The sequence below is a fragment of the Canis lupus genome, chromosome 1 (assembly GCF_048164855.1).
Source record: "Canis lupus baileyi chromosome 1, mCanLup2.hap1, whole genome shotgun sequence".
NCBI classification, from domain to species: Eukaryota; Metazoa; Chordata; class Mammalia; order Carnivora; family Canidae; genus Canis; species Canis lupus.
The window spans coordinates 117,753,944-117,778,947 of record NC_132838.1 but is presented as its reverse complement, the minus strand read 5'-3'; the positions used below and the strand labels follow the sequence as shown (position 1 = coordinate 117,778,947).

The window sequence follows — 25,004 nt, the reverse complement described above, 5'->3', positions numbered from 1 at the left end:
CTGTATGTGAAGGCCCCAAGTGGGAAGATGTTTGGCAAAATCCCAGGGGCTGAAAATAAGGCCGGAGAGTGGTCAGGGACGGGGCAGAGAACGGCAGCGGCTTCACAGCAGCTCCAGGGGCCATCCCCACCGGATCTCCTGCACACGAGCATGGACCCCGCCCTGACACACCTGTGCTCTGACAACAGACCCTGGCTCCAGCAGGTCTGGCCTGGGAGGAATGCCCCGAAGGACTTCGCCCTGAGGAGCAGAGCACTGTCAATAATGAGGGACTGAGTAACCCTGTGCTGTCCAGAGGGCTACCCAAGCACCATGCTGATGAGCCAGGGGAACCCAGGAGGAATGGACAGCAACTTTTGTGTTAATATGTATTAACATATTAGCATGATCAGAACAAAGAGAAGCCGGCATACCAAACGGGTGATTTATTATTTTTAAATACAAGCTTAGGAGGAAGCTAAGTTAAAAACAAAAATCAATCAAGTGAATGATTTAAAGAGATGTAGGAAATAAAGGTTTACAGGATGAAAGTCTCGAAGGTCATAGGCAAACCTCTAAAGTTTAGGAAGAATGAAGTGATCTGATGCAAAGGCCATCTCGTAGGAGGGACTCACAGTCAGTGACGACACACAAGGAGGACCAAAATTCAGGATATCATGCTCCACCCCTCGTCCTGGACTCTCCCAGAATTCATCTGTTCCATCGACACATGTTTACTGAGCACCTACTATGTGACATGCCTATGCTGGGCTCTAGGGGTATCATAGTGACCGAGAAGAAACACTCTCCGACCTCGTGGAGCTGACATTCTGTGGAACGGATGGATGGCAATCAGATAAACAAGTGTTGGTCAGATAGTGAGCATGCTAAGAAGGAAATTAAGCAGGGCAGGATGGAATGTGCAGGGCAGGGCTGCTGTTCTAGAAAGAGGTCATTTGAGTAGAGAGAGGAAGGAAGCAAGAGAGAGAATTCTGTCCATTCTGGGGAATGGAGATCCAGGGAAAAGCGAAGATCAGGCACAAAGGCCCATGGTGGGAATGTACTTGTTATGTTCAGGAGCGAGAAGGAGACCAGCTTGCCTGGAGGGGGCTGGAGAGCCGGAGCAGCTGCCCAAGGGAGCCTCGTCACCGAAGGCCCTAGAGGCCACGGTTAGGACTCAGGCTTTCACTCGGGCAGATTGGGTTGTTGCTGGAGGATTATACACAGAGGAATGTTAAGGAGGGGCTGAGGTTTCTAAGACCCCGCTGACAGCTGTGCGGAAAATGAGCACAGCTGGTCAGCAGATGCAGGCAGAGGGCTCAGGAGGCCAAGTGAGAGGAAGTGGAGATGGCGAGAGGGGACAGGTCAGGACCTCTTTTGTAAGAAGAATTGGTGGAGCTTTGAGAAAGCTGGAGGGGAGGGAAACAGGAATCCAAGATAGCCACTTCCTCAGCTGTCGAAGACGGTGGAAGGAACGGGTTTGAGGAGAACACAAGTGTGCTCCATCTACACTGACCACGTCAACAGGAAAACGTTGATGGCACCCCTCCCTTGGGAAATTACAAGCTGAGGAAGACTCAGAACCCATGGCACGGTGGCTCGGAGAGACGGGAACAGATGCATGAGATGACGGCTGGTTGGGCTAGAGTAGAGGTGAGCACGGACAGGCCACCCCATGTAGGAAGGAGGACACCTGGGCACCAGGCCAGGGTCATGGCAACGTGGGTCTCCTTTTCCCTCTTCTCCCGCCAACCTCCCGGGTCCCTCCTGGCTGAGACAAGCCAACCCTGGTGGCCCCCAATCCTGTCCTGTGGACAGTGCCTGTGCCAGGCGGCTCTGTTATCCTCATTGATGAAAAGTCTCCAGGCCAGAGAGGGCTACTCCAAAGCCTCCTCCCCTGGGCCAGGCTTGGGGACACTCAGCACTGCTCAGGAGTAGCCAAGTGTCTTTCTTCCCCACCCTCCTGGCTCTTGACTCTGGCCTGCTCCCAGGACAGGAGGAGACAGGCAGAAGGCCCACTCCCAGTCTGGTGTGTCTGGAATACCTTCCCCGGGGAATGGGAGGGAAACCATAGGGTCTCTCTGTCAAGCCCAGGGTAGGGCTGAGTAGCCAGAGGTGTGTGACTCAGTGTCATCATGGAGTCAAGCACAGCAAGTGACAATATCCCTAACAATAACAGCTCACTTTTGCAGAGCGCTCATTCCATGACAGCCATCGTGCAAAGTGCTTGCTGTGCTCGTGATTTCTCACAGGCCGCCCACGAGGTCGGTGCTGCCAATATCCAATATCATCAGCTCCCTCAGAAGGGAAACTCAGGAGCCGCCTGGGTGGCTCAGTCGGTTAACCATCTGCCTTCGGCTCAGATCATGATCCCAGGATCCTGAGCTGGAGCCCCACTTTGGGCTCTCTGCTCAGCAAGGATCCTGCTTCTCCCTCACCCTCTGTCTGCCACTCCCCCTGCTTGTGCTCTTTCTCCATCAAATAAATACATAAAATCTTTAAAAAGAAAAAAAAAAAAGAAGGGAATCTGAGGGACGTCACCACTGACAATTGGTAGGACTAGGATTTGAATCAGGTCTGTTTGCCACATGCTTGTCGTCAGCTGCACATGCAGCTAAGTGCATCACACGTGTGGCCGCCCTAACCTTGTGAGGAAGGCCCTATCACTATCCTCACCTTATAGTCCTGGGGCACATGGTCAGGTGGGGGGTGATAGCCAGGGCTCACAGTGGCACCTAGTTGCCTAGCTCCACTGCTTCCCTGGAGGGTTGGGGGGGAGTCACCCAAAACGGTGGTCACCCACCATACCACCTGATGTCAATTACAGGAAGAACTGTCAGTTACAGGAAGACTCATCAACAGGAAAGAATCATCTGTTACAGAAAGTATTTAGAACACTTGATCACCCAAAATGGAGGCCATCTACCTCTTTGGAGGAAAAGATGGAAGGAAGAGTAAGGGCACCATGTCACGGAGTCGTGCTTCCACCCTGGCCTTCTCCATAGGCCTTGGCCACCAGACAGCAAGGCATGTCCATCAGCTTGCTGCCCAGTTTCCTCTTGTTACTGTGAGCAATGCCTGGAGTTATGCCAGCAGAGGCCACAGGTGCTCCTTCTAGGTGGCTATCAGGGATTTCAGTCCCCAGTGGGTCTCCTGTCAGAGACCTTCAGGACCCTTCCCACCAGCAATTGAGATTGCCGGGGATTATAACTTTTTATTTTGAAATACTTATAGAATCATGGGAAGTTGCAAAAATAGAACTTTTTATTTTGAAATAATTATAGGTTCACAGGAAATCACATGGGTTGAATAGAGAGGTCCAGTTTGCCCATATCTTATGCAATTACAGTAGCGTATCAAAACGAGGAGAGTGGCATTAGTACAGTGTGTGCGTACAGTTCCGAGTCCTTTTATCACATGTCTAGATGTATGTGACGATGACTGCAATCACGATCCAGAATTATTCCCTTACCACAAGGCTCTCCCTTGTAGTCAAGCCCACTTCCCTTTGACCCTGGCAACCTGTAATCTGTTTTCCATCTCTATCATTTTGTCATTTCAGGAATGTTACATAAAAGAAATCATATGGTTTATGACGTTTTGAGGTTGACTTTTTTTCTTACTCGGTGGAATGCCCGTCAGAATCATCCGAGTTGTGTGTGTCACTATTGTGCTGTGCCATTGCCACTCCATGGTATGGATGGAACACAGTTTAACGGTTCACCTCCTAAGGGACGTGCTGGTTCTTGCCAGTTTTTGGTTATTACAAATAAAGCTGCTGTGAGCAATTGTGTAAAGGTTTTTGTGTTGACATAAGTTTTCAGTGTGTGTGGGGGTGGATATACGCCCTGGAATGCAATTGCTGAGTTGTACGGTAGGTGTATTTTGTTCGTTTTTAGAGAAACTCACAAACTATGTTCCAGAGTGGCTGTAACCATTTTACGTTCCTGCCAGCAATGTATGACTGATCCAGTTTCACTCTATCATCACAAGCATGTTGTCTTGTCATTAGCTTTTATTTTGGCTGTTCTGATAGCTATGTAGTGATATCTTATCATAGTCTCGATTTGCATTTCACTGCTGGCTAGTGATGTTGAACATCTTTTTGGGTGTTTATTAGCCATCTGTGTATCCCCTTCTATAAAATGTGTCTTCATGACTTTTGCCCATTTTCTAATTGCCCATACAATCCAGTTACTTAAAGTGCACAGTCCAGTGGTTTTATGTATATTCAGAGTTGTGCAGCCATCCCCACAACCAATTTTAAAATGTTTTATTTTAAGTAAACTCCACACCACATGTGGAGCTCAAACTCATAACTTGAAGATCAAGAGTCTCATGTTCTACTGACTGAGGCACCCAGGCACCCCAACCACAATCAATTTTAGAACATTTCATCACCCCCAAAATAAACCCATACTCATTAGCAGTCACCTGCCATTTCCTCCCAGTACCCCCACCCTAGCTTTAGGCAACCATTAAATCTACTTTGTATCTCTATAGATTTTCCTTTTCTAGACATTTCATATAAATGGAATGATATAATATGTGGTCTGTTGTGATCAGCTTCTTTCACTTAATGTTTCCACGTTCACTCGTGTGGCAGCATCTATCAGTATTTTATTTCCTTTTATTGCTAAATATTTTATTGTGTGGATATACCATATTTTGTTTATCCATTCATCACTTGAAGGACACCTGGGCTGTTCCTACTTTTTGGCTTTTATGAATAATGTCACTGTGAACATTTGTGTTCAAATTTCTGGGTGGATATGTTTTTTCTCTCGGGTGTATACCTAGGAGTGGAGTGAAGAGTTACATGGTAATTATACATTTAACCTTCTGAGGAATTGTTTTGAGGTTGCTTTCCAAAGTGGCTGGACAATTTTACATTCCTACCAGCAACATATAAAAGATTCAGTTACTGCACATCCTTTCTGGCATTTGATATTGCCACTATTTTTTTATTTTAGCTGTCTAATAATAATAGGTGTGTGGTAGTATTACCTCATTGTGCTCTTAATTTGCATTTCTTTAAGGCTATGATTGTTGAACATCTTTTTATTATTTTATTTTATTTTATTATTATTAGTGTCAGGGGTACAATTCAGTGATTTATCAGTTGCATGCAACACCCATCGTGAACATCTTTTTATATGATTATTTGCTATCCATATATATCATCTTCAGTGAAATATCTCATGTCTTTTGCCCACTGTGAAAATTAATGAAGGGGACCCTCACAAAATGGAGCAGGGAGGCTAGAAGGGGAGGCTAAAAGGGGGAGCCACACCAATTCAATGTCAATTACAGAAAGAATGGTTAACTACAGACCCCAAAAGAAGAATTCTCAACAGGAAAGAATCCTCAATTGCAGACCCCAACAGGAGAAAAAATGCACATTGCATCTCCTACAAGAAATTAACTATCCCTGGAACTCAGCCAATGAGAAACTGTTATCACCCTGGACTTGTGCTTTTCTCTAGTGGACTTTTATTCCAAACAACCTCTTTTTTTTTAATTTTTTTTTAATTTTTATTTATTTATGATAGTCACACAGAGAGAAAGAGAGAGAGGCAGAGACACAGGCAGAGGGAGAAGCAGGCTCCATGCACCAGGAGCCCGATGTGGGATTCGATCCCGGGTCTCCAGGATCGCGCCCTGGGCCAAAGGCAGGCGCCAAACCGCTGCGCCACCCAGGGATCCCCAAACAACCTCTTTTAACTTGTTCCTTGTCCATAAAATAATGTTCCTCTCCTTTGTTGGGCCTGCCTGTGGTTTTACCATAGCTTGCTTGTCCCACATTGCAATTTTCTGTTATTCTCAAATAAACTAATTTTTGCTGGTAAAATAACTTACTGTCTTATTTTTAGGATTAATGCTGTCTTCTAATTTGAGTTTTTCTTAATGTTGAGTTTTGAGAGTTCTTCATATATATGCATTCTAGATATGCAAATATTCTCTTCCAGTCTGTAGTTAGCCTTTTTCTTGTCTTAACAAGGGCTTTCACAGAGAAAAACAAAACAAAGCAAAATCCCCAAAACCCTCAAAAACCCCCACAAATTTTTAATTTTGATGAGATTCAATTTATAGATTTTTAGGGGTAATGCTTTTGGTCTCAGGTCCGAGAATGCTTCATCAGGCCCTACATCCCAAAGATTTTCTCCCATATTACCTTCTAAAAGTTTTATAGTTTAATGCTTTGCATGCAATCTATGATCCACTTTGAGTTCATTTTTGTAAAAAGGGTGAGGTTTGGGTTGAGGCTCATGTTTTGCTTATGGATATAGCCAATTATTCCACCACCATTTGTTGAAAAGACTTATGTTTATTCCATTGGATTGCTTTTGCTTCTTTATAAAAAATTAGTTGGCCACACTTATTTAGGGTCATTTCTGGGTTCTTTAGTTCATTCAATGGATCTGTGTGTTATTCCCCCCCCCCAATACCACAGTTTGGATTACTGTATATTACTTTATAATAAGCTTCGAAATCAGGGTAGGCTGACTACCCCTTTATTCTTCTTCAGAAATGTTCTATCTAAGGACACCAGGGTGACTCAGTTGGTTGAGTGACCGTCTCAATTTCAGCTGAAGTCATGATATCAAGGTCCTGGAATTGAGCCCCCATCAGGCTCTGTGCTCAGCAGGGACTCTGCTTGAGGATTCTCACCCTCTCCCTCTGTCCCACCCTCTGCTCATACATGCACTTTCTCTAAAATAAATAAATAAATCTTAAAAAGGAAAAGAAATATTCTATTGTAGTTCTCTCCCATATAAACTTCAGAATAATCTTGTCTATAGCTACACAAATTTTTGCTGGGATTTTGAAAGTAGTTACATTAAATCTGCTTATCAACTTGGGGATAATTGACATCTTTATCGTGTTTAGTCTTCCAATTTGTGAATATGGTATTTACTTAGGTCTCCTTTTATTTTTTCAGCAGGGTTTTGCCATTTTACAAGTATACAAGTATACTTTTACAGTATACAAGTCTTATATATGTTTTTAGATTACATCTAATTATTTCTTTTTAAAAAGCCATTATAAATGGAATTGTATTTTACATTTCAATTTCCATATGTTCATTGTCAGTATTTTAAAAAGTGACTAATTTTTGTGTGGATCTCATATTCTGCAATCTTGCTGAACTTCTAGTACTACATTGAGTAGAGTGGTGATAGTGGGCATCCTTGCCTTGTTCCCAATCTTGGGGGAAAGTACTGAATACTTAATTTATTTATTGAAAGCACCGCATACTTTTTTTTAGCTTTGGGTTTTTTAGGTGAGTTATAGATCGTCAAGTTGAGAAATTTCCTCTCTATTCCCAGTTTTCAGAGAGTTTTTGTCATGAGTGTGTGTTGAATTTTGCAAATACTTTTTTCTGCAACAATTTATATGATCGTGATTTTTCTTCTTTAATGTATTAATATGATTACATCATTTGATTTTCAAATATTGAACCAGCCTTGCATCTCTGGAATAATATCCACTTGGTCATTGTGTGTAATTCTTCCTATATATTTCTGAATTCTATCTGCTAATATTTTGGTAAAAGTTTTTTGCTCCTGTATGCATGAGGAGTGTTGGTCTGTAGTGTTCCTTTATACTGTTTTGTCTTGTTTGTTTCAGGGTAATCCTGGCTTCAGAGAATGGGTTGAGAAGTGTTCCTCTGACTGTTTTCTGGAAGAGATTATGTAGAATTTCTGTTACTTCTTTAAACATTGTTTTGGATGCTTCAGTAAAGCCATATGTGCCTGGAGAGTTCTTTTTCATATTTTAAATTATCTCAGTGGTTATAGTGTTGTTCAAGTTTCGTGAGCTGAGTAGTTTGTACTTTTTGAAGAATTGATCCATTTAATCTAAGTTTTGAAATCTATGCACATAGAGTTGTTCATAGTATTCCCTTAATACCTTTTTTATGTCTACAGGTCCTGTAGTGATATACCATTTAATTCTTGATGTTAGCAATTTGTCTTCTCTTTTTGTTAGCCTTGCTAGAGATTTGTCAGTTTTATTGGTGTCTTCGTGGAGCCTGATGTGGGACTTGATATCATGACCCTGAGATCATGACCTGAGCTGAAATCAAGAGTCAGCTGTTTAACAAACCCAGGTGCCCCTGAAGCTTTTCTTCTTTTATTTTATATTTTTTAAAAAAGCTTTTATTTTTATTTACTTATGAGAGACACACACACACAGAGGCAGAGACATAGGCACAGGGAGAAGCAGGCTCCATGCAGGAAGCCTGGTGTGGGACTCAATCCCAGGACCCCGGGACTACACCCTGTGTCAAAGGCAGACGTTCAACCACTGAGCCACCCAGGTGTCCCTATTTTCTATTCTTAAAAAGATTTTATTTATTTATTTATTTATTTGAGAGAGAGAGAGAGAGAGAGATAGTAAGATAAAGCACACGTGGGGAGGAGAGGGAAAAGCAGGCTCTCCACTGAGCTGGTAGCCTAATACAGGGCTTGATCCCAGGACCCCAGGATCATGCATGACCTGAGTCGAAGGCAGACGCTGAACTGACTAAGCCACCCAGGTGCCCTGCTTTTCTTCTTTTAATGTAAGCATTCAATGCTATACATTTCCCTCCCATACTTAGCTGTGTCTCACAACATTTGATAAGTTCTATTTTCATTTTCTTTCAGTTCAATTTTTTAAAAAAATTTCCCTTGAGATGCCCTCTTTGACCCATAGATTATTTAGAAGTGTGATGTTTAGTTTCCAAGTCTTTGGAGATTTTCCTATTACTGACTTCTAGTTTGATTCCATTGTGATTAGAAAATATACTTTACATGATTTCAATTATGTCAACAATTTTAAGTCTTGTTTTTTAGCCCTAAACTTAGTTTATCTTGGTACATTTTCCATGGGTTCTTGAAAAGAATGTGTATTATGCTGTTTTGGGGTCAATTAGATCCTGTTGGTTGATGCTGTTGTTGAGTTCTTCTATGTCCTTGCTGATTTTCTGTCTAGTTGCTCTATCATTTGTTGAGGGAGGGGTGCTGAAGTTTTCAACTAGAACTGTGAATTTTTCTACTTCTCCTTTCATTTCTGTTGGGGTTTGCTTCATATATTTTGCAGCTCTGTTGTTTGATACACATATCAAAATGTCTTCTTGGTGGCTTGACCCCTTCCTTAAAATACAATATCCCTCCCTAGCTTTGGTCATTTCCTTTGTTCTGAAGTCTACTTTACCTATTTACTTATATTGAGATATAATTGACATATAACATAAACGTACCACATGATTCAAAATTTTATATATTGTCAAGTGATTACCACAATAAGTCTAGTTAACATCCATCACCACACAATTATAATTTTTTTCTTGTGATGAGAACTTTTAAGATATATCCTCTTAGAAACTTTCAAATATAACAATATTATTAACCATAGTCACCATGCTGTATATTATATCCCCAAGACTTATTTTAAAACTAGAAGCCTGTACCTTTGGCCACCTTCACCCTTTTTGCCCACCTCTCCAACTCCTGTCTCTGGCAAACACCAATCTGTTCTTTGTATATATGAGTTCATTGTGTTTGTTTTTTAGATTCCACATACAAGTGAGGTCAGACAATGTTTGTTTTTCGGTTTGGTTTATTTCACTTAGCATAATGCCCTTAAGGTTCATCCATGTTGTCACAAATGGCAAGATGTCCTTCTTCCTTGTGGCTGAATAATAGTTCATTGTATGTGCACGCCACATTTTCCTTACCCATTCAGCTACAGATGCATACTTAGGTTGCTTCCATGTCTTGGCTATTGTAAATAATCTGCAGTGAATTTGGAAGTGCCATATCTTTTTGCATTAGTGTCTTAATTTTCTTTGGATAAATACCCAGAAGTGAAATTCTTGGACCATTTTGTAGTTCTATTTTTAATATTTTGAGGAACTCCCATGGTTTTTGCATTAATGTTTTCATTTCTATCAGCTAAATACCCAGAAGGAGAATTGCTCAAACACATATTTTTAATTTTTTGGAAGAACTCTACTTTCTTTTGATTAATGTTAGTATAGTATATCCTTTTACATTATTTTTCAACTTAACTTGATTATATTTGAAGTTATTTTCTTATGGACAGCATACAGTTAGGTCATGTTTTTTATTCACTCTGTCAATCTCTTTTTTCATTTGTGTATTTACACCACTTACATTTAATGTAATACTTACATGGTAAGGCTTAATTAAGCCTGTCAGTTTGCTTTTGATTTCTCTCTGTTCTCTCCGTTTTTTTTTTTCCTACCTGTGGGTCTCTTGAACAATTTTAAAATTCCATTTTCATTTATCTAGAGTTTTTGAGTAAATAACTTTACATAGCTTTTTAGTGATTGGTCTAAGTATTACATTATATAGAACTTACCAAAGTTTACTGGTTTCAACATTTTACAAGTTCAAGTGAAGTATAGAAATCTCACCAACCTTCACATCTCTTTACCCTCTCCCATTTATAATTGTCATAAATATTTCTTCTACCTACATTAAGAACAGCATTACACAGTGTTAGTTTTTACTTTGATTGCCAAACATAATTTAGAAAACTCAAGAAGAGAAGGAAAGTCTATTGTATTTACCCATAGGTTTGCTCTTCCTTTTTGATGTTCCAAGATTTCTTTCTTTTTTTAAAAAATCATTTTCTTTCTGTTTAGAGAATTCCCTTTAGCTGTTCTTTTCAGGTCTCTGTTGGTTAAAAATTGTTAGTTTTCCTTTATCTGAAGATGTCTTGATTTCCTCTTCATTCCTGAGGGATATTTTCAGTAAATATAGGTTTCCAAGTTGATAGTTCTTTTCCTTTAGTATCTGAGAAATGTTGTTTCAGTTCCTTATGGCCTCCATGGTTTTTGGTATGAAGGCTACTGTCATTTAAATGGGTTTCTCCCTATAGGTAATGGGTCATTTCTCTGTGATTGCTTTCAAGATTTTTGCTTTGTCTTTAATTTTTAGAAGTTTGACTATTATGTGTTTTGTCATGGATTTTTTTGGATTTATCTTGTTTGGGATTCACTCAGCTTCTTGAATCTGTAGATACATGGTTTTTGTTTTGTCAAATTAAGGACATTTTTCAATCATTATTTCTTAAAATATTTTCTCAGCCTCACCCTGCCTCTCCTCTCCTTCTGAGACTCCAATGACATAAATGTTAGATCTTTTGTTATACTAGCCAAGCATACCCCTGGGGCTCTGTTAATTTTTGTTTGTTTGTTTATTTTCTTTCTGCTGTTCAAACTGGGTAATTTATATTGTTCTATGTTCCATTTCAGTGATTGTTATTTCTATAATCCCCATTCTGCTGTTGAGCCCATTCATTAAGCTTTTTATTTCAGTCATTGTATTTTTTTAGTTCTAAAATTTTCTTCTTTATATCTTCTTTCTTTGCTGACACTGTCTATTTTTTCATTTGTTTCAAGCATGTTTGTAATTGCTCACTGAAAAATTTTTATAATGGCTGCTTTAAAATCTTTGTCTGATAATTCCAACATCTGTGTCATCTTGGTGTTTGTGTCTGATTATCTTTTCACATTCAGCTTGAGAACTTCCTGGTTCTTAGTATGCCAAATGATTTACAATTGAAACTTGGACAGTTTGGGTATTATTTATGGGATTGGATCTTATTTAAATCTGTGTTTTAGCAAGTCTCCCCTGCCACCGCTTCAGTAAAATAATGGGGGCACTGCCTCATTACTGCTAAATAGGAGTAGAAGTTCAGGTTCTCCACTCAGCCTCTCTTGACACCTGGTGTGTGTGTGTGTGTGTGTGTGTGTGTGTGTGTGTGAGTGAAGTTTTCTTATTACTGCTGGGCAGGAGTAGATCAGGTTCCCCAGTATGCATCTACTAATATCACCCTAGCTGGGAGTGGGAGGGGTACTTCATTACTACTCTCCACATGGTTTCCATACAGATTCCACTAGTAGGTGGGCTTATGACCGCTGAGTGACAGTGAAAGTCCTGACTCTCCCCTAGATCTCCTCTTACATCACTCCAGTGAGGAGAATGATCACCATGGGTGGGGGTGAATGTTCAGGCTCCCCATGTGGTCTCCAATGACACTGTGAGGAGGAATAGCCCAGTGGGGATGGAGGGCCCAGCTCCACACTCAGCCTGGCACCACTCAGATGTGGTATGGGGCAGTGGCCTGGGTTCTTCATTATGGCCTAGCAAAGGTGGAAGTCTAGGGCCCCACTCAGCCTTTGCTGTCAGGGGTGGGAGTGAAGCAGCAGATTTTTCTGATAGTTAGCTGGAGTAGAACAGTTATTGCCTGAAAGATGTCTGTCTTTCTGGGTTGCCCCTTTCTCAGTTTTTGGCCAGAGGAGCAGAGTTTTGCTGAGCATTCTTTTATCTGTGTCCACTGGCATTTCCAGTTGCTTGCTTCTTCAGTATCCAATCTGGGGTATATAAAGTAAAGAGAAAACCCAGGGAATTCGCCATCATATCATTCCTCAGGTCCCAAGGTCCCTAACCAGTGTGTTCCTCTCTCAATCTTTCGGTGTCTTCTTGTGCTTGTTTTATAACATCCAGGGTTTTTAGTTGTTCTCAGCAAAAGAAATAGGGAAGAATACGTCTTTCCAGAACATTACTGTTTTTGAATGAGCTGTGCTTCCCCTTCTCCGTTTCCTTCTCAATGGCTGGCCATCAGTAGAGTTTGGTGATGCCAGATGCAGATTACTCAGAGACTTCCTTGATCATCTGTAGGATTTGAATGGCTTTGTCTGATGCCACTAGAAGGCTGACCAAGTGGTAAGGTTCCAGTCTCATGACTTGCCCAATTCAATGACACTTCATGTAAGTTCTTTTTGCTTCCTGATATCTATGTGTTCTTCCATAGAACCGTGGGAGCCACTGAAGCATCAGTGTGAGTAGGAATCAGACTCCTGACCATTCTTGCCTCTGAAGGGAAAGTATAAGAATGAGAATAACTGGATGGTATCACTAAACTACAAATACTTTCAGATTGCCTTGTGCCTTTTCCAGCAGACTGGCAGTTCTAATCTGTTTGTCTTGAAATTTTAGCATTTCCTGAGAGCTGGATAGAGGGGAAGTTGTGGAGGAACCAGCTCTAACTATCTGATATAGAAACTCCATATACTGAAACTAAAAACTGACCGTGGATGCCCAAATGTGCCCTCCAATCTGCCTTCGAGCCCACATTGCCCTCATTCCCTCCTTTCCCAACTCTCCACTTCGCCATGCCTCTTGGTTGCCCTGAGAGTCACAGAGGGGGTAGGGGGTGTGGCCAAGGAGAGTGAAAATCCTTCACTGTGCTTCCCCTTTCACTCTCAGATGCTGCCAGGGTCCCCGAAGAAGGAAGACACAAGAAAACAGGTAAAAACTATTTTTCTCTCTTTTGCATTCAGCAAGCCAGTATGGAGCAGCTGCTGTGTGCCAGGCACAATTCTTGGAGCTGGGAGCACAGCGGGAAGCCCTTCTCTCTCTTGCCTGTGTTATAACTGATTCTGAGCCCTGTCTTTGAGTATGCCCCCTGATGGGCTTGATGAGTCTTCTGAGAGTAAGATGGGTCACCAGATGCCCAGGAGGGAAGAATGGACCCAGGGAGGCTGGCTCTGAGATCTTGCAAGGCCCTCAACAGGCCTCTGATGAGCAGGCCACAGGCCTGGATAGCATGGTCTTGTCCTGAGTCTTTGTGCTTAATGCCTATTGTCCCCAGCCTCCACACCCTCTCCTGTCTCAGCAGCCTTCCAATTCCAGGTCTGTGGTCCCACTTCTTATGTCCCAAGACTGCCTGGAGCTGCTTGGGTTGAGCATGCAGCCCTGCTCTGAGCCCTGCTCTGCTCTGCTCTGCTCATGTGCCCTTTCCTACTTGTCCAGGTGTCCTCAAGCCATTCCTCCATGAGGGTGGCTGGTGGTAGAGAGGGCACGATGGCCCAGCTACTGGAGGCTAGTCTTTGCCACAGAGAATGGAATCTAGCCCTTGCCGTAGCTCTTGTGGAAACCCAAGGGGACCCAAAGTGCATCCCTCAAAACACTGACCCTGTAACCCTGCCAAGTTGTTCACGGGAAATGTAAAATCGGTTCTGTGGTGAAAGAAGTGTGGGCAATGTACTGTACTCTAGGCCCCATGTGGGGACACGTGTCATGCTCACACAGCTGATTAAAGAGATCAAAAAGACCCACAGTAAAGAATCTACTTAAGACCCACAGTAAAGAATCTATTTACCTTTTTAACCCAGCTTTTCTCAAGTGGATGTGGCCTTGAAGACATTTTTCTGTGTAGCACTATTAGCACCCGCAGAGCTGGTGTCAGTTCTGCCTGGAGAGTCTGCCCCAGTTTGGAGCTCTCACCCCTACCCCGTGCTTGGTCCAGCCCAGCATACTACGCCTGGGGACAGACTCCTTCCTGCTCAGCAAGCTGGCTAGCTTTCCCCACCCAGGTACTAGACACCCAACAGCATTTGGCATGAGCCACGCAGCCTGAGGAGATAAACAGCCTGAGGGGGTGAGGGGCCTTTGATGCGTGGGAAATGTCGCTGGCCAGGTGGGAGGGGTGCAGGTCTGCATGAGACCGGAGACACACTCTGTCACACATCCTGCTAACCCCAGAGGGACCAGCACAGAGGGGCCCAGCCATGCAAATTGGGACTTAAATTTAACTCTATGTAAATGTAACTCTATGTAAAAGTCTAGTAAAGTGGCAGGTAAGCTCATTGATGTCTCAAAGAGAGACAGATGGGCAGCAGCTGTGAAGTAGAGGCCCTTGGACTGCCTCCAGCCCATAGACAGGTTTTGTTTGACCAGCACCACGTTTGTTTGTTTGGCTGGTTGGTTGGTTTCTGATTGCAGGACATTTCACATGAAAATCTGGCTTCTTATTTCTCTTAAAACAGTAGAAGATCAGGAAGTGTTGAGCTCATGTCCCCAGTTGGCAACAATTGGCGGGTACTGAGAGAGTCACTGCCTTTACTGAAAGCATGACCCCACCTGGCTGATTTATGTTTTCTCCTAGCGTCCCCCGTCCCCCAGCTTATCTGAGTGGGATTCTTGGACCACATTCTCCTAAGTCCTCCCAGAGCCCTCTAAATGCTGTCCTGTAATCACACTTAATAATTAGTTTTAGAGTAATTCTGTTCTTGATCTTTAAAATCAGATTTTTGGCCATGGCTCTCCCCTACATAAAATCCTTCACTAGTTGTCTCAAGGTGAGCTTCAAGTTACCCCAAGGCCTGGGATTCAAGGCACCCAGTAGTCTGGTGCCACTCAAAGCCTGAGAGCTGGGCAGGAAGTTTGTAAAATTATGGATGGATGAATGGACGGACGGATGGGTGGATGGATGGATGGATAGAAGGAAGGAAGGAAGGAAGGCAGGCAGGCAGGCGGGCTAGGAAGAGAGACAGGCTAGCTGAACAGAGTTCTTAGGCAGACAGAGTAGACATGGCATATCCACAAAAGGCCCCACGGACTTCCAGAATTCACATCCTGCAATACAACCAGATGTGGTCCTCCTACGATCAGGGAAGAGGGATTGGGGCTTGGTGGGTGAGCGAGAAAAGCCATCTGAAAAGAGTAAGCGACCAGATGGCTCAAAGACAAACTCTTCTCAGCCCAGGCTCCTGCCTAGACACAGCACCATGCATCTCCTCGGCCCCTTGCTCCTGCTCCTTGGTAAGAACTGTGGCCTAGGCTTGGGTTCTGGGATGTCTGTGGAAGCTGGAGGAGGAGGAGGAAAGCTCTGGAGCAAAGAGTGAGTGTTGGGGAGGGTGGGGACAGGCAGGGTATGTGTGTGTGTGTGTATACACTTCTCTGTGTACCTTCCTCTCTCCATCTTTGGAGGGGAGTCTTTATTCATTTGAAAGCTCTTTATGTCTCTCAATAAAGCTTTTTGATCACTGTGGTGGGTTCCAGAATACTTGGCCTTCTCTGACTCATCCTATTGGAGGTTTGATCACCCCCACACTCTCTACACCTGGGAAAAGGCCTGCGTCTGGATTCCCTGTTGCTACACGATTCCAGAGAGTGGTAGTAGGCTGGAAAAGCTGACCGTGTACAGCAACTATGAATATAATGACACCACCAAGGACTTCCAGGGGTCCATTCTCTATGAGACCAAAGAGTTTAGTAATAATCCTCCTCAGGAGATGAGGGTTCAGTTCCTGGGAAACGAAAGAGTCAACTGCACCCTCCGCATCAACCCTGTGTCTAAAGAGGACAATGGCTGGCTGGGAATCAGAGTGAATACGAAGACTGACAAATGGATGGAGAAAATAAACCTCAACGTCTCTAGTAAGACCTTGCGGGATGGGTTGTGGGCAAGGAGGGAGGTGGGAACCACTCAACTCTGGGGACAGGGGTGCAAGCCAGGCTGCCTGTAGAAGCCAGGCAGGAGGTGCCAGTAAGTGACTCAGGCAACACAAGACAGTGGCGTCTGTGGCAGGCTGTGGCAGGCTGCAGCCTCGGCACCTGTCTCTCCTCAAGCATCTCACCTGCCACTTAGCTCCCGCCCATTCTGGAATCTGGATCCGGGGTTGCCTGATTTTTCAAGAGAAGATGGAAATGTGGATTTTCAAGTGAAATCTCCTAATGCTTTAATGTTGATGGTTAATTCTAATAAGGCCTCCATGGCTAAATGAGACCCCTGTAGGAGATGAGTCGAGCATAGGCCTGGGACCTCTACCCCACAGCCTGTTTCTTCAGTGCAGGAGGAGGGGGGTCCTAAGCAGCCCTCCACCGCGATGATGGATGTAGCTTCAGACCTGCAGTTCTAGGGTGGCCCAGCCCTGGGGATTCCCTAAAGGAATGCCATGCTGGGTGTGTCCAGCATTGAGGCCGTTACAAAGGCAGGTTTGTCCTCCAGGAAGCCGAGAAAGGCATGGTGACCTAAACTGATAAAATTCCCTTGAGGTGAGGGAGCGAGCTTGCAAATGTTTAGGGAGCACACATCAGGGAAGGACACAAGGTAAGTATAAAATATAAATATAAAATACGATTCCTAAGGAGCATCAGCATTCATAAGACCTTCTAGAGAATGCTTCGGCTGAGCAAAGGTGACCCAAAGCAGAGAAAGGCAGGCCCAGAGAGAGGTGGAAGGGACTGGCTGGGGGGAGGGGGGCTCCTGAGGGGTTAATTGGGGTGGGGCATCTAACGCCAGGTGTGGGAGGCTGGCATTTGCTCCCCCCAAGGTCTCCCAGGCCTCCAGCACGGCCCCTCCTCTTTCGCAGAGACGCCGCTTCCACCTCACATCCAGCTCCCTCCAGAAATCCAGGAGTCTCAGGAAGTCACTCTGACCTGCCTGCTGAATTTCTCCTGCCCTGGGTTCCCGATCCAACTGAAGTGGTCCCTGCAGGAGCCTGCCGTCACCCTGACCTCCCTGAGCACCAAGACCGTCTCCACCCAGAGCAAGCTCACCTTCCGGCCGCAGTGGACGCACCACGGCAAGAACCTGACCTGCCAGCTCTGGGATCACAAAGCGGAGCGGGTGCTCTCTGAGGACACGGTGTGCCTGGATGTGAAGCGTGAGTGTCCCCGGTGCCCCACCCCGGGGAAGGACGTGGGTCTTGTCTCTTTTCCCCAACCCCGCAGAGAGTGCAGAGGGTAGCGGGCACCTACACAGAAGGAAGCATGATCAGTGCGTGGATCCACGCAGCTGGGGTAGGTCCAGCCAGGGCTGCGTCCCTCCACCACCCCAGTGGTCAGCCCCAGGGTTTCAGGGAACAGATTCATCATAGCATCTGCTTTGGTCTAACAGAATAACATAATTCAATATCCTTGAGCCATGACGTGAGTTGGAGATCATGTGGTTAAGTATTTTTGTTCCCCCAGAAGGGGAGGGTGTTGGGGTAAGAAATGTTTTCATGTCATTGTGCCTCACTCATTCATTCATTCATTCATTCATTCATTCAATAAATATTTACTATGAGCCTCCTAGGTGCCAGGCCTGTTCTTGCCCATGAGGAGCTAGCACTGCAGTGGGGAAGACAAACAATGAACAGATTAACAAAGAAATATGGAACTTAACTGGAGGCAGTGATAAGTGTAGCAGGAGGAAGTAAGGCCCGGCTTGGCCAGAGGGAGCGAGAGAGGGAGGTGAACTTGGGTGAAGGGAAACACGGAGGCAGGCAGGTGTTTGCCAGAAGATCCCAGGAAGAGGCTTTAGTCCTGGGACTAAGGCCTGGCGGTAGGAGCAAGGGGCCGGACAGAGCAAGGGGCCGGAGAGCCTCAGCCCTGCGTCCCAAGGGCCCAATGGTAGGAAAGATGAGCCACAGCCAGACCTCATAGGTGGCAGCAGGGTTTTGGATTTTATTCTAGGTGTGGAGTCCGCTGAATGGTTTCAATTAGGGGAGTGGCAAAGTCTGACGGAGTTAGGAAGACAGCTGGCTGCTGGTGGAGACCAGAACTTCTGGGAACGAGTTGGAGGAGTGATGCTCAGAGCAGAGAGACACGTTAAGAGTCTGAGACAGTCACCTGGGCCCTTGGGCCAGCCCACCCCCGTGGACCAGGGGAGTGGCGAGTGGCTGCACACACTCGCACGCGAAGTGTAGGCCGCTGCTTTATGTGAATCGAAGCCCTGCAACTTCCCACCACGTCACACCCTCTGAGAATTCCCTACCCCCTCTCCCACTGCCTCTCTGCTCCTCTAGATGTCCCAAAGTTGAAGATTGAGGTCAGTCCCGGAGGAGCCAATGTAACAGAGGGAGAGTCTGTGATCATGACATGCCAAGTCATCAGCAGCAACCCAGAGTACCGGAGAATAACCTGGCTCAAGGATGGGAACACACTGCAGGAGCAGGAGACATTCACACTAACTCTGTCCCCTGTGACCAAGATGATGAGTGGAAAGTACCAGTGTGAGGCCTTCAATGATGTAGGCTCGGGACAGTCGGATGGAGTGGTCCTTCAAGTATACTGTGAGCCTCCTGGGAGCCGGAAGGGGGGCAGGCAGGGAGTCAGCAGGGGGTGGAAGCAAGGCCCTTGAGAGGTGAACAACAGAGGCCTCTGCTCACCTCCCTCCCCTGCCTCTGCACCTTTTTCCAGATGCTCCGGAACCTTCCAGGGTTGAGATCCTCTCCTCGCCAGCTAAGGAGAGAAATAGAGTAGAGATGACCTGTGTGTCACTGGCCAATCCTCCTCCAACAAATTACACCTGGTATCACAATGATAGAGAAGTGCCAGGAATTACAGGCAAGGACTTCCAGATCCCAGCGGTCCTCATCGGGCATGCTGGGAGTTACTCCTGCTTGGCACAAAACAGCCTTGGTCTTGGACAAGTTGGCCAGAAAGCTGAGTTAGACGTCCAATGTGAGTAGTCACAGGGCCTCTGGGTTCTTGAGGGTTAAGGAGGAAGGCAGATGGAGCGCAGGCCATTCCTGGGTCCTAGAGTGGATGGCATGCAGAGGCCGGGGTCTCCCAACGCGTACGCTCCTTGGTGGATGCTTTGCTGCTGTTCCCAGTTGTATACTCAGCACCAGGACAGGGTCTGGCTCATTCGTGGCAGGTGCTCAGTAGATGTTTGTTGAATGAATGAACTGCCAGATGCCAGGGCTTTGTGAGGGACACGGAGGCTTGGTGCCACTAGGCAGTGGCTGAGTCCCAGAGGGGGCCTGACGTTTTGGAGGAGAACTGGAGTAAAGCGTCTCATCGCCTCTCCATTGGGGGTCAGACCTTGTTTAGCACAGGGAATCTTGTCAGGCAGCCAAGCCCAGGACAAAGAGAATCCATAAGTTTGATCCTTGGACCCTAATGTCAGGGTCCGAGCCAGATACTTTGATGGGGTTGCTCGAATCCTGAACGTGTCGACACTGGGTGCGCCATAGGCAGCAGCGGCAGCAATGCTTCTGGAGTGAGGATTTCATTTCGTTTCATTTCCTCCTTGCAATGATTCTGGCAGGTTAGGGGCCCTTAGGACTCCATCTGACAGATAAGCAAACTGAGTCCCACGGCCCACAGTCACGCAACACTGAGTCACAGGGTCTGGCCATCTGGTCCAGAGCTGTGCTGTTCCCTCTCCACCCCCCCAACCCCCCAGTGAAGGCCTGCTCCGCAGCCCAGGCCCCTGCGGAGACCCCCAGGCAGGGCCCCTCGGCCTCGCACACACCCCGCGTTCTCTACTTGAGCTCTGCTCTGAATCACCACGTCATCTTGCCTCAAACCACAGCCAGGCCAAGTGGCCAGGTTTCCTGTCCTTACACAGATGCAAGAGGGAAGCGCAAGCCTTTCTTTGGTTAATTTAGGAACTGTGTGAAAATGGGGGGGGGGGGGTGCCTAAGGGGTGGGGGAGGCGGCCCTGGAAGGCAGTCTGGACAGCAGCTGACTCTCCCTTGCCCATCTGTCTGCTTTCTTCCCAGATCCCCCCAAGGAGGTGACCGCAGTGATTCAGAACCCCACGCGGATTCGAGAAGGAGACAATGTGACCGTGTCCTGTAACTACAATTCCAGTAATCCCCGAGTTAGCCGATACGAATGGAATGTCCAAGGCTCCCGGAATAAAGTATTTTCTGAGGTGCTGGTAATTCAGAAAGTCTCCTGGGACGCCAGGCCAATCGCCTGTGCAGCCTGTAACCAGTGGTGTTCGTGGGCTCCCTCTGTCAACCTGGATGTCCAGCGTGAGTGACCGGGCGAGGGGATCCAAGAGGTAGCGCAGCTGGGAAATGGGCTCTAAGGTTAGGGCACTGGGGCTTGGGCCAGAACCTTCACAGAGAATTGAGGGCTGAGAGTCTGGCCTCAAGGCCAAGGGGAGAGGAAATCCTGGGGTTGGGGGTGGGGGAGAAAGAGGGAAAGGGACCCAAGAGGTCAGCCGGAGCCCCTTGCTTTCCAGATGCCCCCAAGGATGTCAGGGTCCAGCAGACCAGCCCCTCTTCTGAGATTCACTCCGGGCACCGAGTCCTCCTCGGATGTAACTTCTCAAGCAGCCGCCCCAGAGATGTCCGCTTCTTCTGGAAGAAAAATGGAATCTTCCTGAAGGAAGGAAGAGAACTGAGCTTTGACTCCATCTCTCCAGAAGATGCCGGCAATTATAACTGCCTGGTGAACAACTCCGTTGGACAGACCACGTCTGAGGCCAAGATGCTCCGAGTGCTGTGTGAGTGGCGGGTGCTGGAGACACGCGGGACGGCAGGTGACAGTGATCTGGGATCCTGATTTCTTCGTGTCTCTCTACAGACGCACCAAGGATGCTGCGTGTGGCCATTAGCCCGAAGGACGAAGTGATAGAGGGGAAGAAGGCAGTCCTGACCTGCGAGAGCGATGCCAACCCTCCCATCCTCCAGTACGCCTGGTTTGACTGGAATAACCAAAACCTCCGCCACTATGATCAGATGCTGAGATTGGATCCGGTGAAGGTCCAGCATTCCGGCGCCTATCGGTGCCAGGCGACCAACCGGCTGGGCACAGGCCAGTCGCCCCCCGGCACCCTCACTGTCTACTGTAAGGCTCCTTCCCTGTCCTTCTCTGCCCCTCCTTCTCCTTCCCTCCCCCGCTGCCCCTCCCTTGTCCTTGGGGCAGCCCAGCGGGTCACCCCCGCACGGCACCTGCTCCACACAGGCTAACCTGTCTTCCTCCTCGCAGTCTCTTCTGACCCCCTCTAGGGGGGTTGCTTCTCAGGCTGCCCCTGCCCTCCAGACATCCTGAGCTGCTACCGGGTCTCTCTTTGTCTCACCCTTGATAGGCTGCTTCTCTTTATCGTTTGAGATTTCAGTAGTTTTTTTTTTTTTTTTTTTTAAGACAAGGTAAGATAAAACAGCATGAAAGGGTAAATAGTAGAGACACCTCTCCTTTCTTTCTCCCTGAGGACTCCCCTCCCTCCCTGAAGGTCTCCACTACTGGCAGCTGGTTGCCTCTCCTCACAGAGCTACTCTGCACACGCACAGTCGCATAAATGGATCTATGTCTCTATACCCTTCATCTCGCAAATCGTGGGAGATCTCGCATGTTGCCCTGGATGTTCTTTTCTTTTTTTTTTTTTTTCCATGTAACAATTCCACTCGGAGCTTGTTCTATATCCCTGCGTGTACGGGGCGTCTGAAGAGTCTGAAAACAATAGGGAAGATATTTCATTGATTTATTGCCCTTTTCAGATTAAACTTGGAGCCTGACTTTAAATTTAGGAGATCATGGCCTGCAAAGCTTGGAGACCTGAGTGTGTTATTTGGAAATGCAACATGTTGTATAAAAACCTGTTCCAGGCGTCTCCCCTTTGTAGACACCCCTGGAGACCTGCCTCTTGCCCGCAGGGCTGCACGGCCGTTGTATTCCCATGCACATCTACCCTGTGCCTTTCCCACAGCCCTGAGTGTCCCCAGCTCTGACCCCTCAGGGACAGCTGCAGAAGTCCCTACATGGAAATGCTGTGTCAAAGGCCAAGTGATTTTAAGTTCTGATAAGTCTGGTTAAGCTGCCTCTAAAGAAGTTGTAGGTTTTACTGCATATTGTGTGTGTTGGGAAGAATTAGCCCTTTCCTCCCAACGGGGCCTGGGGGGCGGGAAGCAGGGGCCGGCTTTTCCCTTTCCCTGTGTCCCCTCCCCTACGTGCATGTGGAAGGAGAAGTTGCATAGGCAAGGGCAGTGGCCACGCAGAGAAGTGGAGGATGGATGCCTTCCCGGTGAACGAGCCAGCCGTGACCCCAGGGAGGCAGCGTTCCCAACTCACGGTCGCTCTTTCCCCCACCAGACAGCCCGGAGACCATCGGCAGGAGAGTGGCCGTGGGCGTGGGTTTCTGTCTGGCCACGCTCCTCCTGGCATTCTGGGGAGTCAAGCTGCAGCGCAGGTGAGCGCCCCCCGAGGCCCAGGTGAGCACCTCCTGAGGCCCAGGTCCTCGGCTCTCCCTGACTCCTTCCCTGGAAGGACCCTGGCTGGCCACCCCATAGCCCCCAGATGCCCACTGCACAGGGTCGTGGTCCCACTGCCCTGATCCTCACCGAGCTGGTCTTTATCTCCTAGCTGGAAGAGGATACGGAGCCAGCAGGGGCTCCAGGAAAATTCTAGTGGGCAGAGCTTCTTTGTGAGGAATAAAAAGGTAGGATATGGGAAAAGATGAAACAGAGAGCAGACAGAGATGCATCAAAGACGGGGTGCAAAGAACACTGTGGGGAGGTCTGGGGGTCAGAGGCCAGGGGTGGGGGACTCAGGTGGAGAAAGGAGCGGTGGGAACTGAGGCCTTGTCTCTCTCCCAGATTAGAAGGGTCCCAGTCTCCGAAGACCCCCACTCCCTGGGCTGCTACAACCCTGTGATGGAAGATGCCATCAGTTACGCCACCTTGCGATTTCCTGTTGGCGAGACCAACACACCAAGAACTAGGTACTGAGCGAGGGTCCCCGGGGGATGGTGACACTGGCAGCCAGGGAGGGCAGCGGGAGGAGCAGCTCGTGTCCCACCTACCCTCTTTATGGCACACCCATGAGCCAGGCTCTGCTCTGGGGTGCTCTCGGGGTCTAGGGGAGTTGGAAATAAGAGAGTTTGAGCGAAAGGCTGCATCTGCGGCCATCCATCTACATCTACCCTCCCTCAGAGATGCAGGGACCCTGGAGGCAGAGGGACCTTCTCCAAACAGGGACGACACCGTCACTTACTCTGTCTTGCAGAAGCGTCGAGTGGTAAGAGGGCAGGGCTGTGGAAGGTGGGGGGGGGGTGGGGGGGGGCTGGCCTCAGCTGTGAGTCCCAAAAGGGAAGGACTTGGTGGCCTTAGTGGTGGCAAAGGCTGGGGGGAAGGGGTTGCCCAGGCACAGGTGCAGCCAGAGCCAGGGCTGCACCTCCCAGGCTGAGAAGCTGATTGCAGCCAGCGTGTGTGGACAAAGGGACCTGCTCGGGCTCTTGGACCCCCAAGAGGAGCCAGGGAGATAACAGGCAGGGGATGCAGACCAGGAGCCAACCTCACACAGGGCCTTTCTCAGGGCGACTATGAGAACGTGGTTCCAGAAAATGTAGAAGATGAGGGGATCCATTACTCGGAGCTGGTTCATCTTGGGGTTGGGGAGCGGCCTCTGGGCCAGGAAGCGGTGGAGTACGTGACCCTCAAGCACTGACAGGCCAACCCCATGGAAGCAGAGGCTCTGAGAGACTGCAAAGGCCAGGTGGGCGTCAAGCTCGCCCGGGGCCTGCTGCTCAGCTGCAAAGTCCCGCGGCCTCCCCGCCAACTTACATGCACACACAAACACACACACACGCACACACGCACACGCATGCATGCACACGCACACAATTACCGAAACCTCAGTCGGCGCACAGAACTTCCTCCGTGGCCCAGAGACAGGCCCCCCTCTCAACACTGGTAACCCTGCCCACCCCCCTGAAGGCCTGCTCCCCGTCCACTCTCCTTCCCATCCAGGGAGTCATCTAAACACCTACACTGCACTGCCCAAATCATCTCGCCCATCCCCAACCATCTGCCACCCCCTATCCCCTCTCAAACCCCGTCCCCAGAGGGCCGTGTCCCTGCTGGGATCAGCTTGTTACTGTATTTTTTTTCCTTTCCCTCTCCAACCTTCGAGCCCCTTACCCCTGCTCTGAAAGCCCCACTCACGAATCCTGTGCCTAATTTCTTCTGCCTCTGGGGCAAAGAGCAGGGAAAGAGGGGCTGTCCTGAGCTGGGGCTGGGCTCTCCTCCATGTGTCAGTGAGGCATTCCATTAGCTGCTGCAGCCCCCCACCCCTCCCCCAGGGGTCTGGGGGGCTGAGACACATGCCGATGTGGACAGATGTGTAACACACAGAGCTGCACAATAAAAATGGCTCAGATGCCACTTCAAAGAACCTGTGCACTGTTTCCAGCCCGTGGGGTCAGAGTGAGAATGGGGAGATTTGGGAGAAGGGAAATGAATGGAGGCAACCTCAGATCAGACTGGGGCGGGGGGGGGGGTCCATTGTCTTATTGCAAAGAACACACTGGCCCTGCAGGCAGACGGGCAGGAGGCTGAGCCCTGACTCTTCCACTTCACTGGCTCAGGGACCCTGGGCAAGCTCACCAGCTTACTGAGCCTCATGTCTGTAAAATGGAGCTGCCACTACTCACGGTGCCGGTGGTTCAAGAGAGGAAGTGAGGGCCAGTCGTACATATGCTGGAGTCACATTATAAGAAAC

The 25,004-nt window shown here is 47.6% G+C and overlaps 1 protein-coding gene across 6 annotated transcripts; it reads left to right on the top strand.

Annotated features, from left to right (window-relative positions):
- Positions 1-1,410: 1,410 nt before the first annotated feature.
- On the top strand, positions 1,411-24,677 carry CD22 (CD22 molecule). Of its 6 annotated transcripts, none has more exons than XR_012009139.1 (15): positions 1,411-1,632; positions 13,266-13,307; positions 15,542-15,602; positions 15,843-16,220; positions 17,156-17,449; positions 18,575-18,841; positions 18,969-19,232; positions 20,279-20,536; positions 20,749-21,012; positions 21,093-21,356; positions 22,599-22,695; positions 22,869-22,944; positions 23,107-23,226; positions 23,438-23,522; positions 23,820-24,677. XR_012009139.1 is itself a non-coding variant. In XM_072781059.1 (15 exons), the coding sequence occupies exons 4-15, from the start codon at positions 16,076-16,078 to the stop codon at positions 23,949-23,951; spliced, it is 2,271 nt and encodes a 756-aa protein (XP_072637160.1). In that variant the 5' UTR covers positions 1,413-1,632; positions 13,266-13,307; positions 15,542-15,602; positions 16,073-16,075; the 3' UTR covers positions 23,952-24,677. The 6 variants fall into 6 exon arrangements, 5 of the variants coding, with proteins under 5 accessions (XP_072637160.1, XP_072637132.1, XP_072637145.1 ...); XM_072781059.1 differs by having other exon boundaries at positions 1,413-1,632; positions 16,073-16,220; positions 23,102-23,226; XM_072781031.1 differs by having other exon boundaries at positions 1,413-1,632; positions 23,102-23,226.
- The last annotated feature ends 327 nt before the right edge of the window (positions 24,678-25,004 follow it).

Bases quoted from the DNA above. Each gene is read 5' to 3' on its own strand.
- CD22 (XM_072781031.1), top strand. From the start codon at position 1,597: ATGCATGAGATGACGGCTGGTTGGGCTAGAGTAGAG. The intron at 21,357-22,598 runs GTAAGGCTCCTT...TTCCCCCACCAG, and splicing joins CGGCACCCTCACTGTCTACT to ACAGCCCGGAGACCATCGGC. The intron at 23,523-23,819 runs GTAAGAGGGCAG...GGCCTTTCTCAG, and splicing joins TCTTGCAGAAGCGTCGAGTG to GGCGACTATGAGAACGTGGT.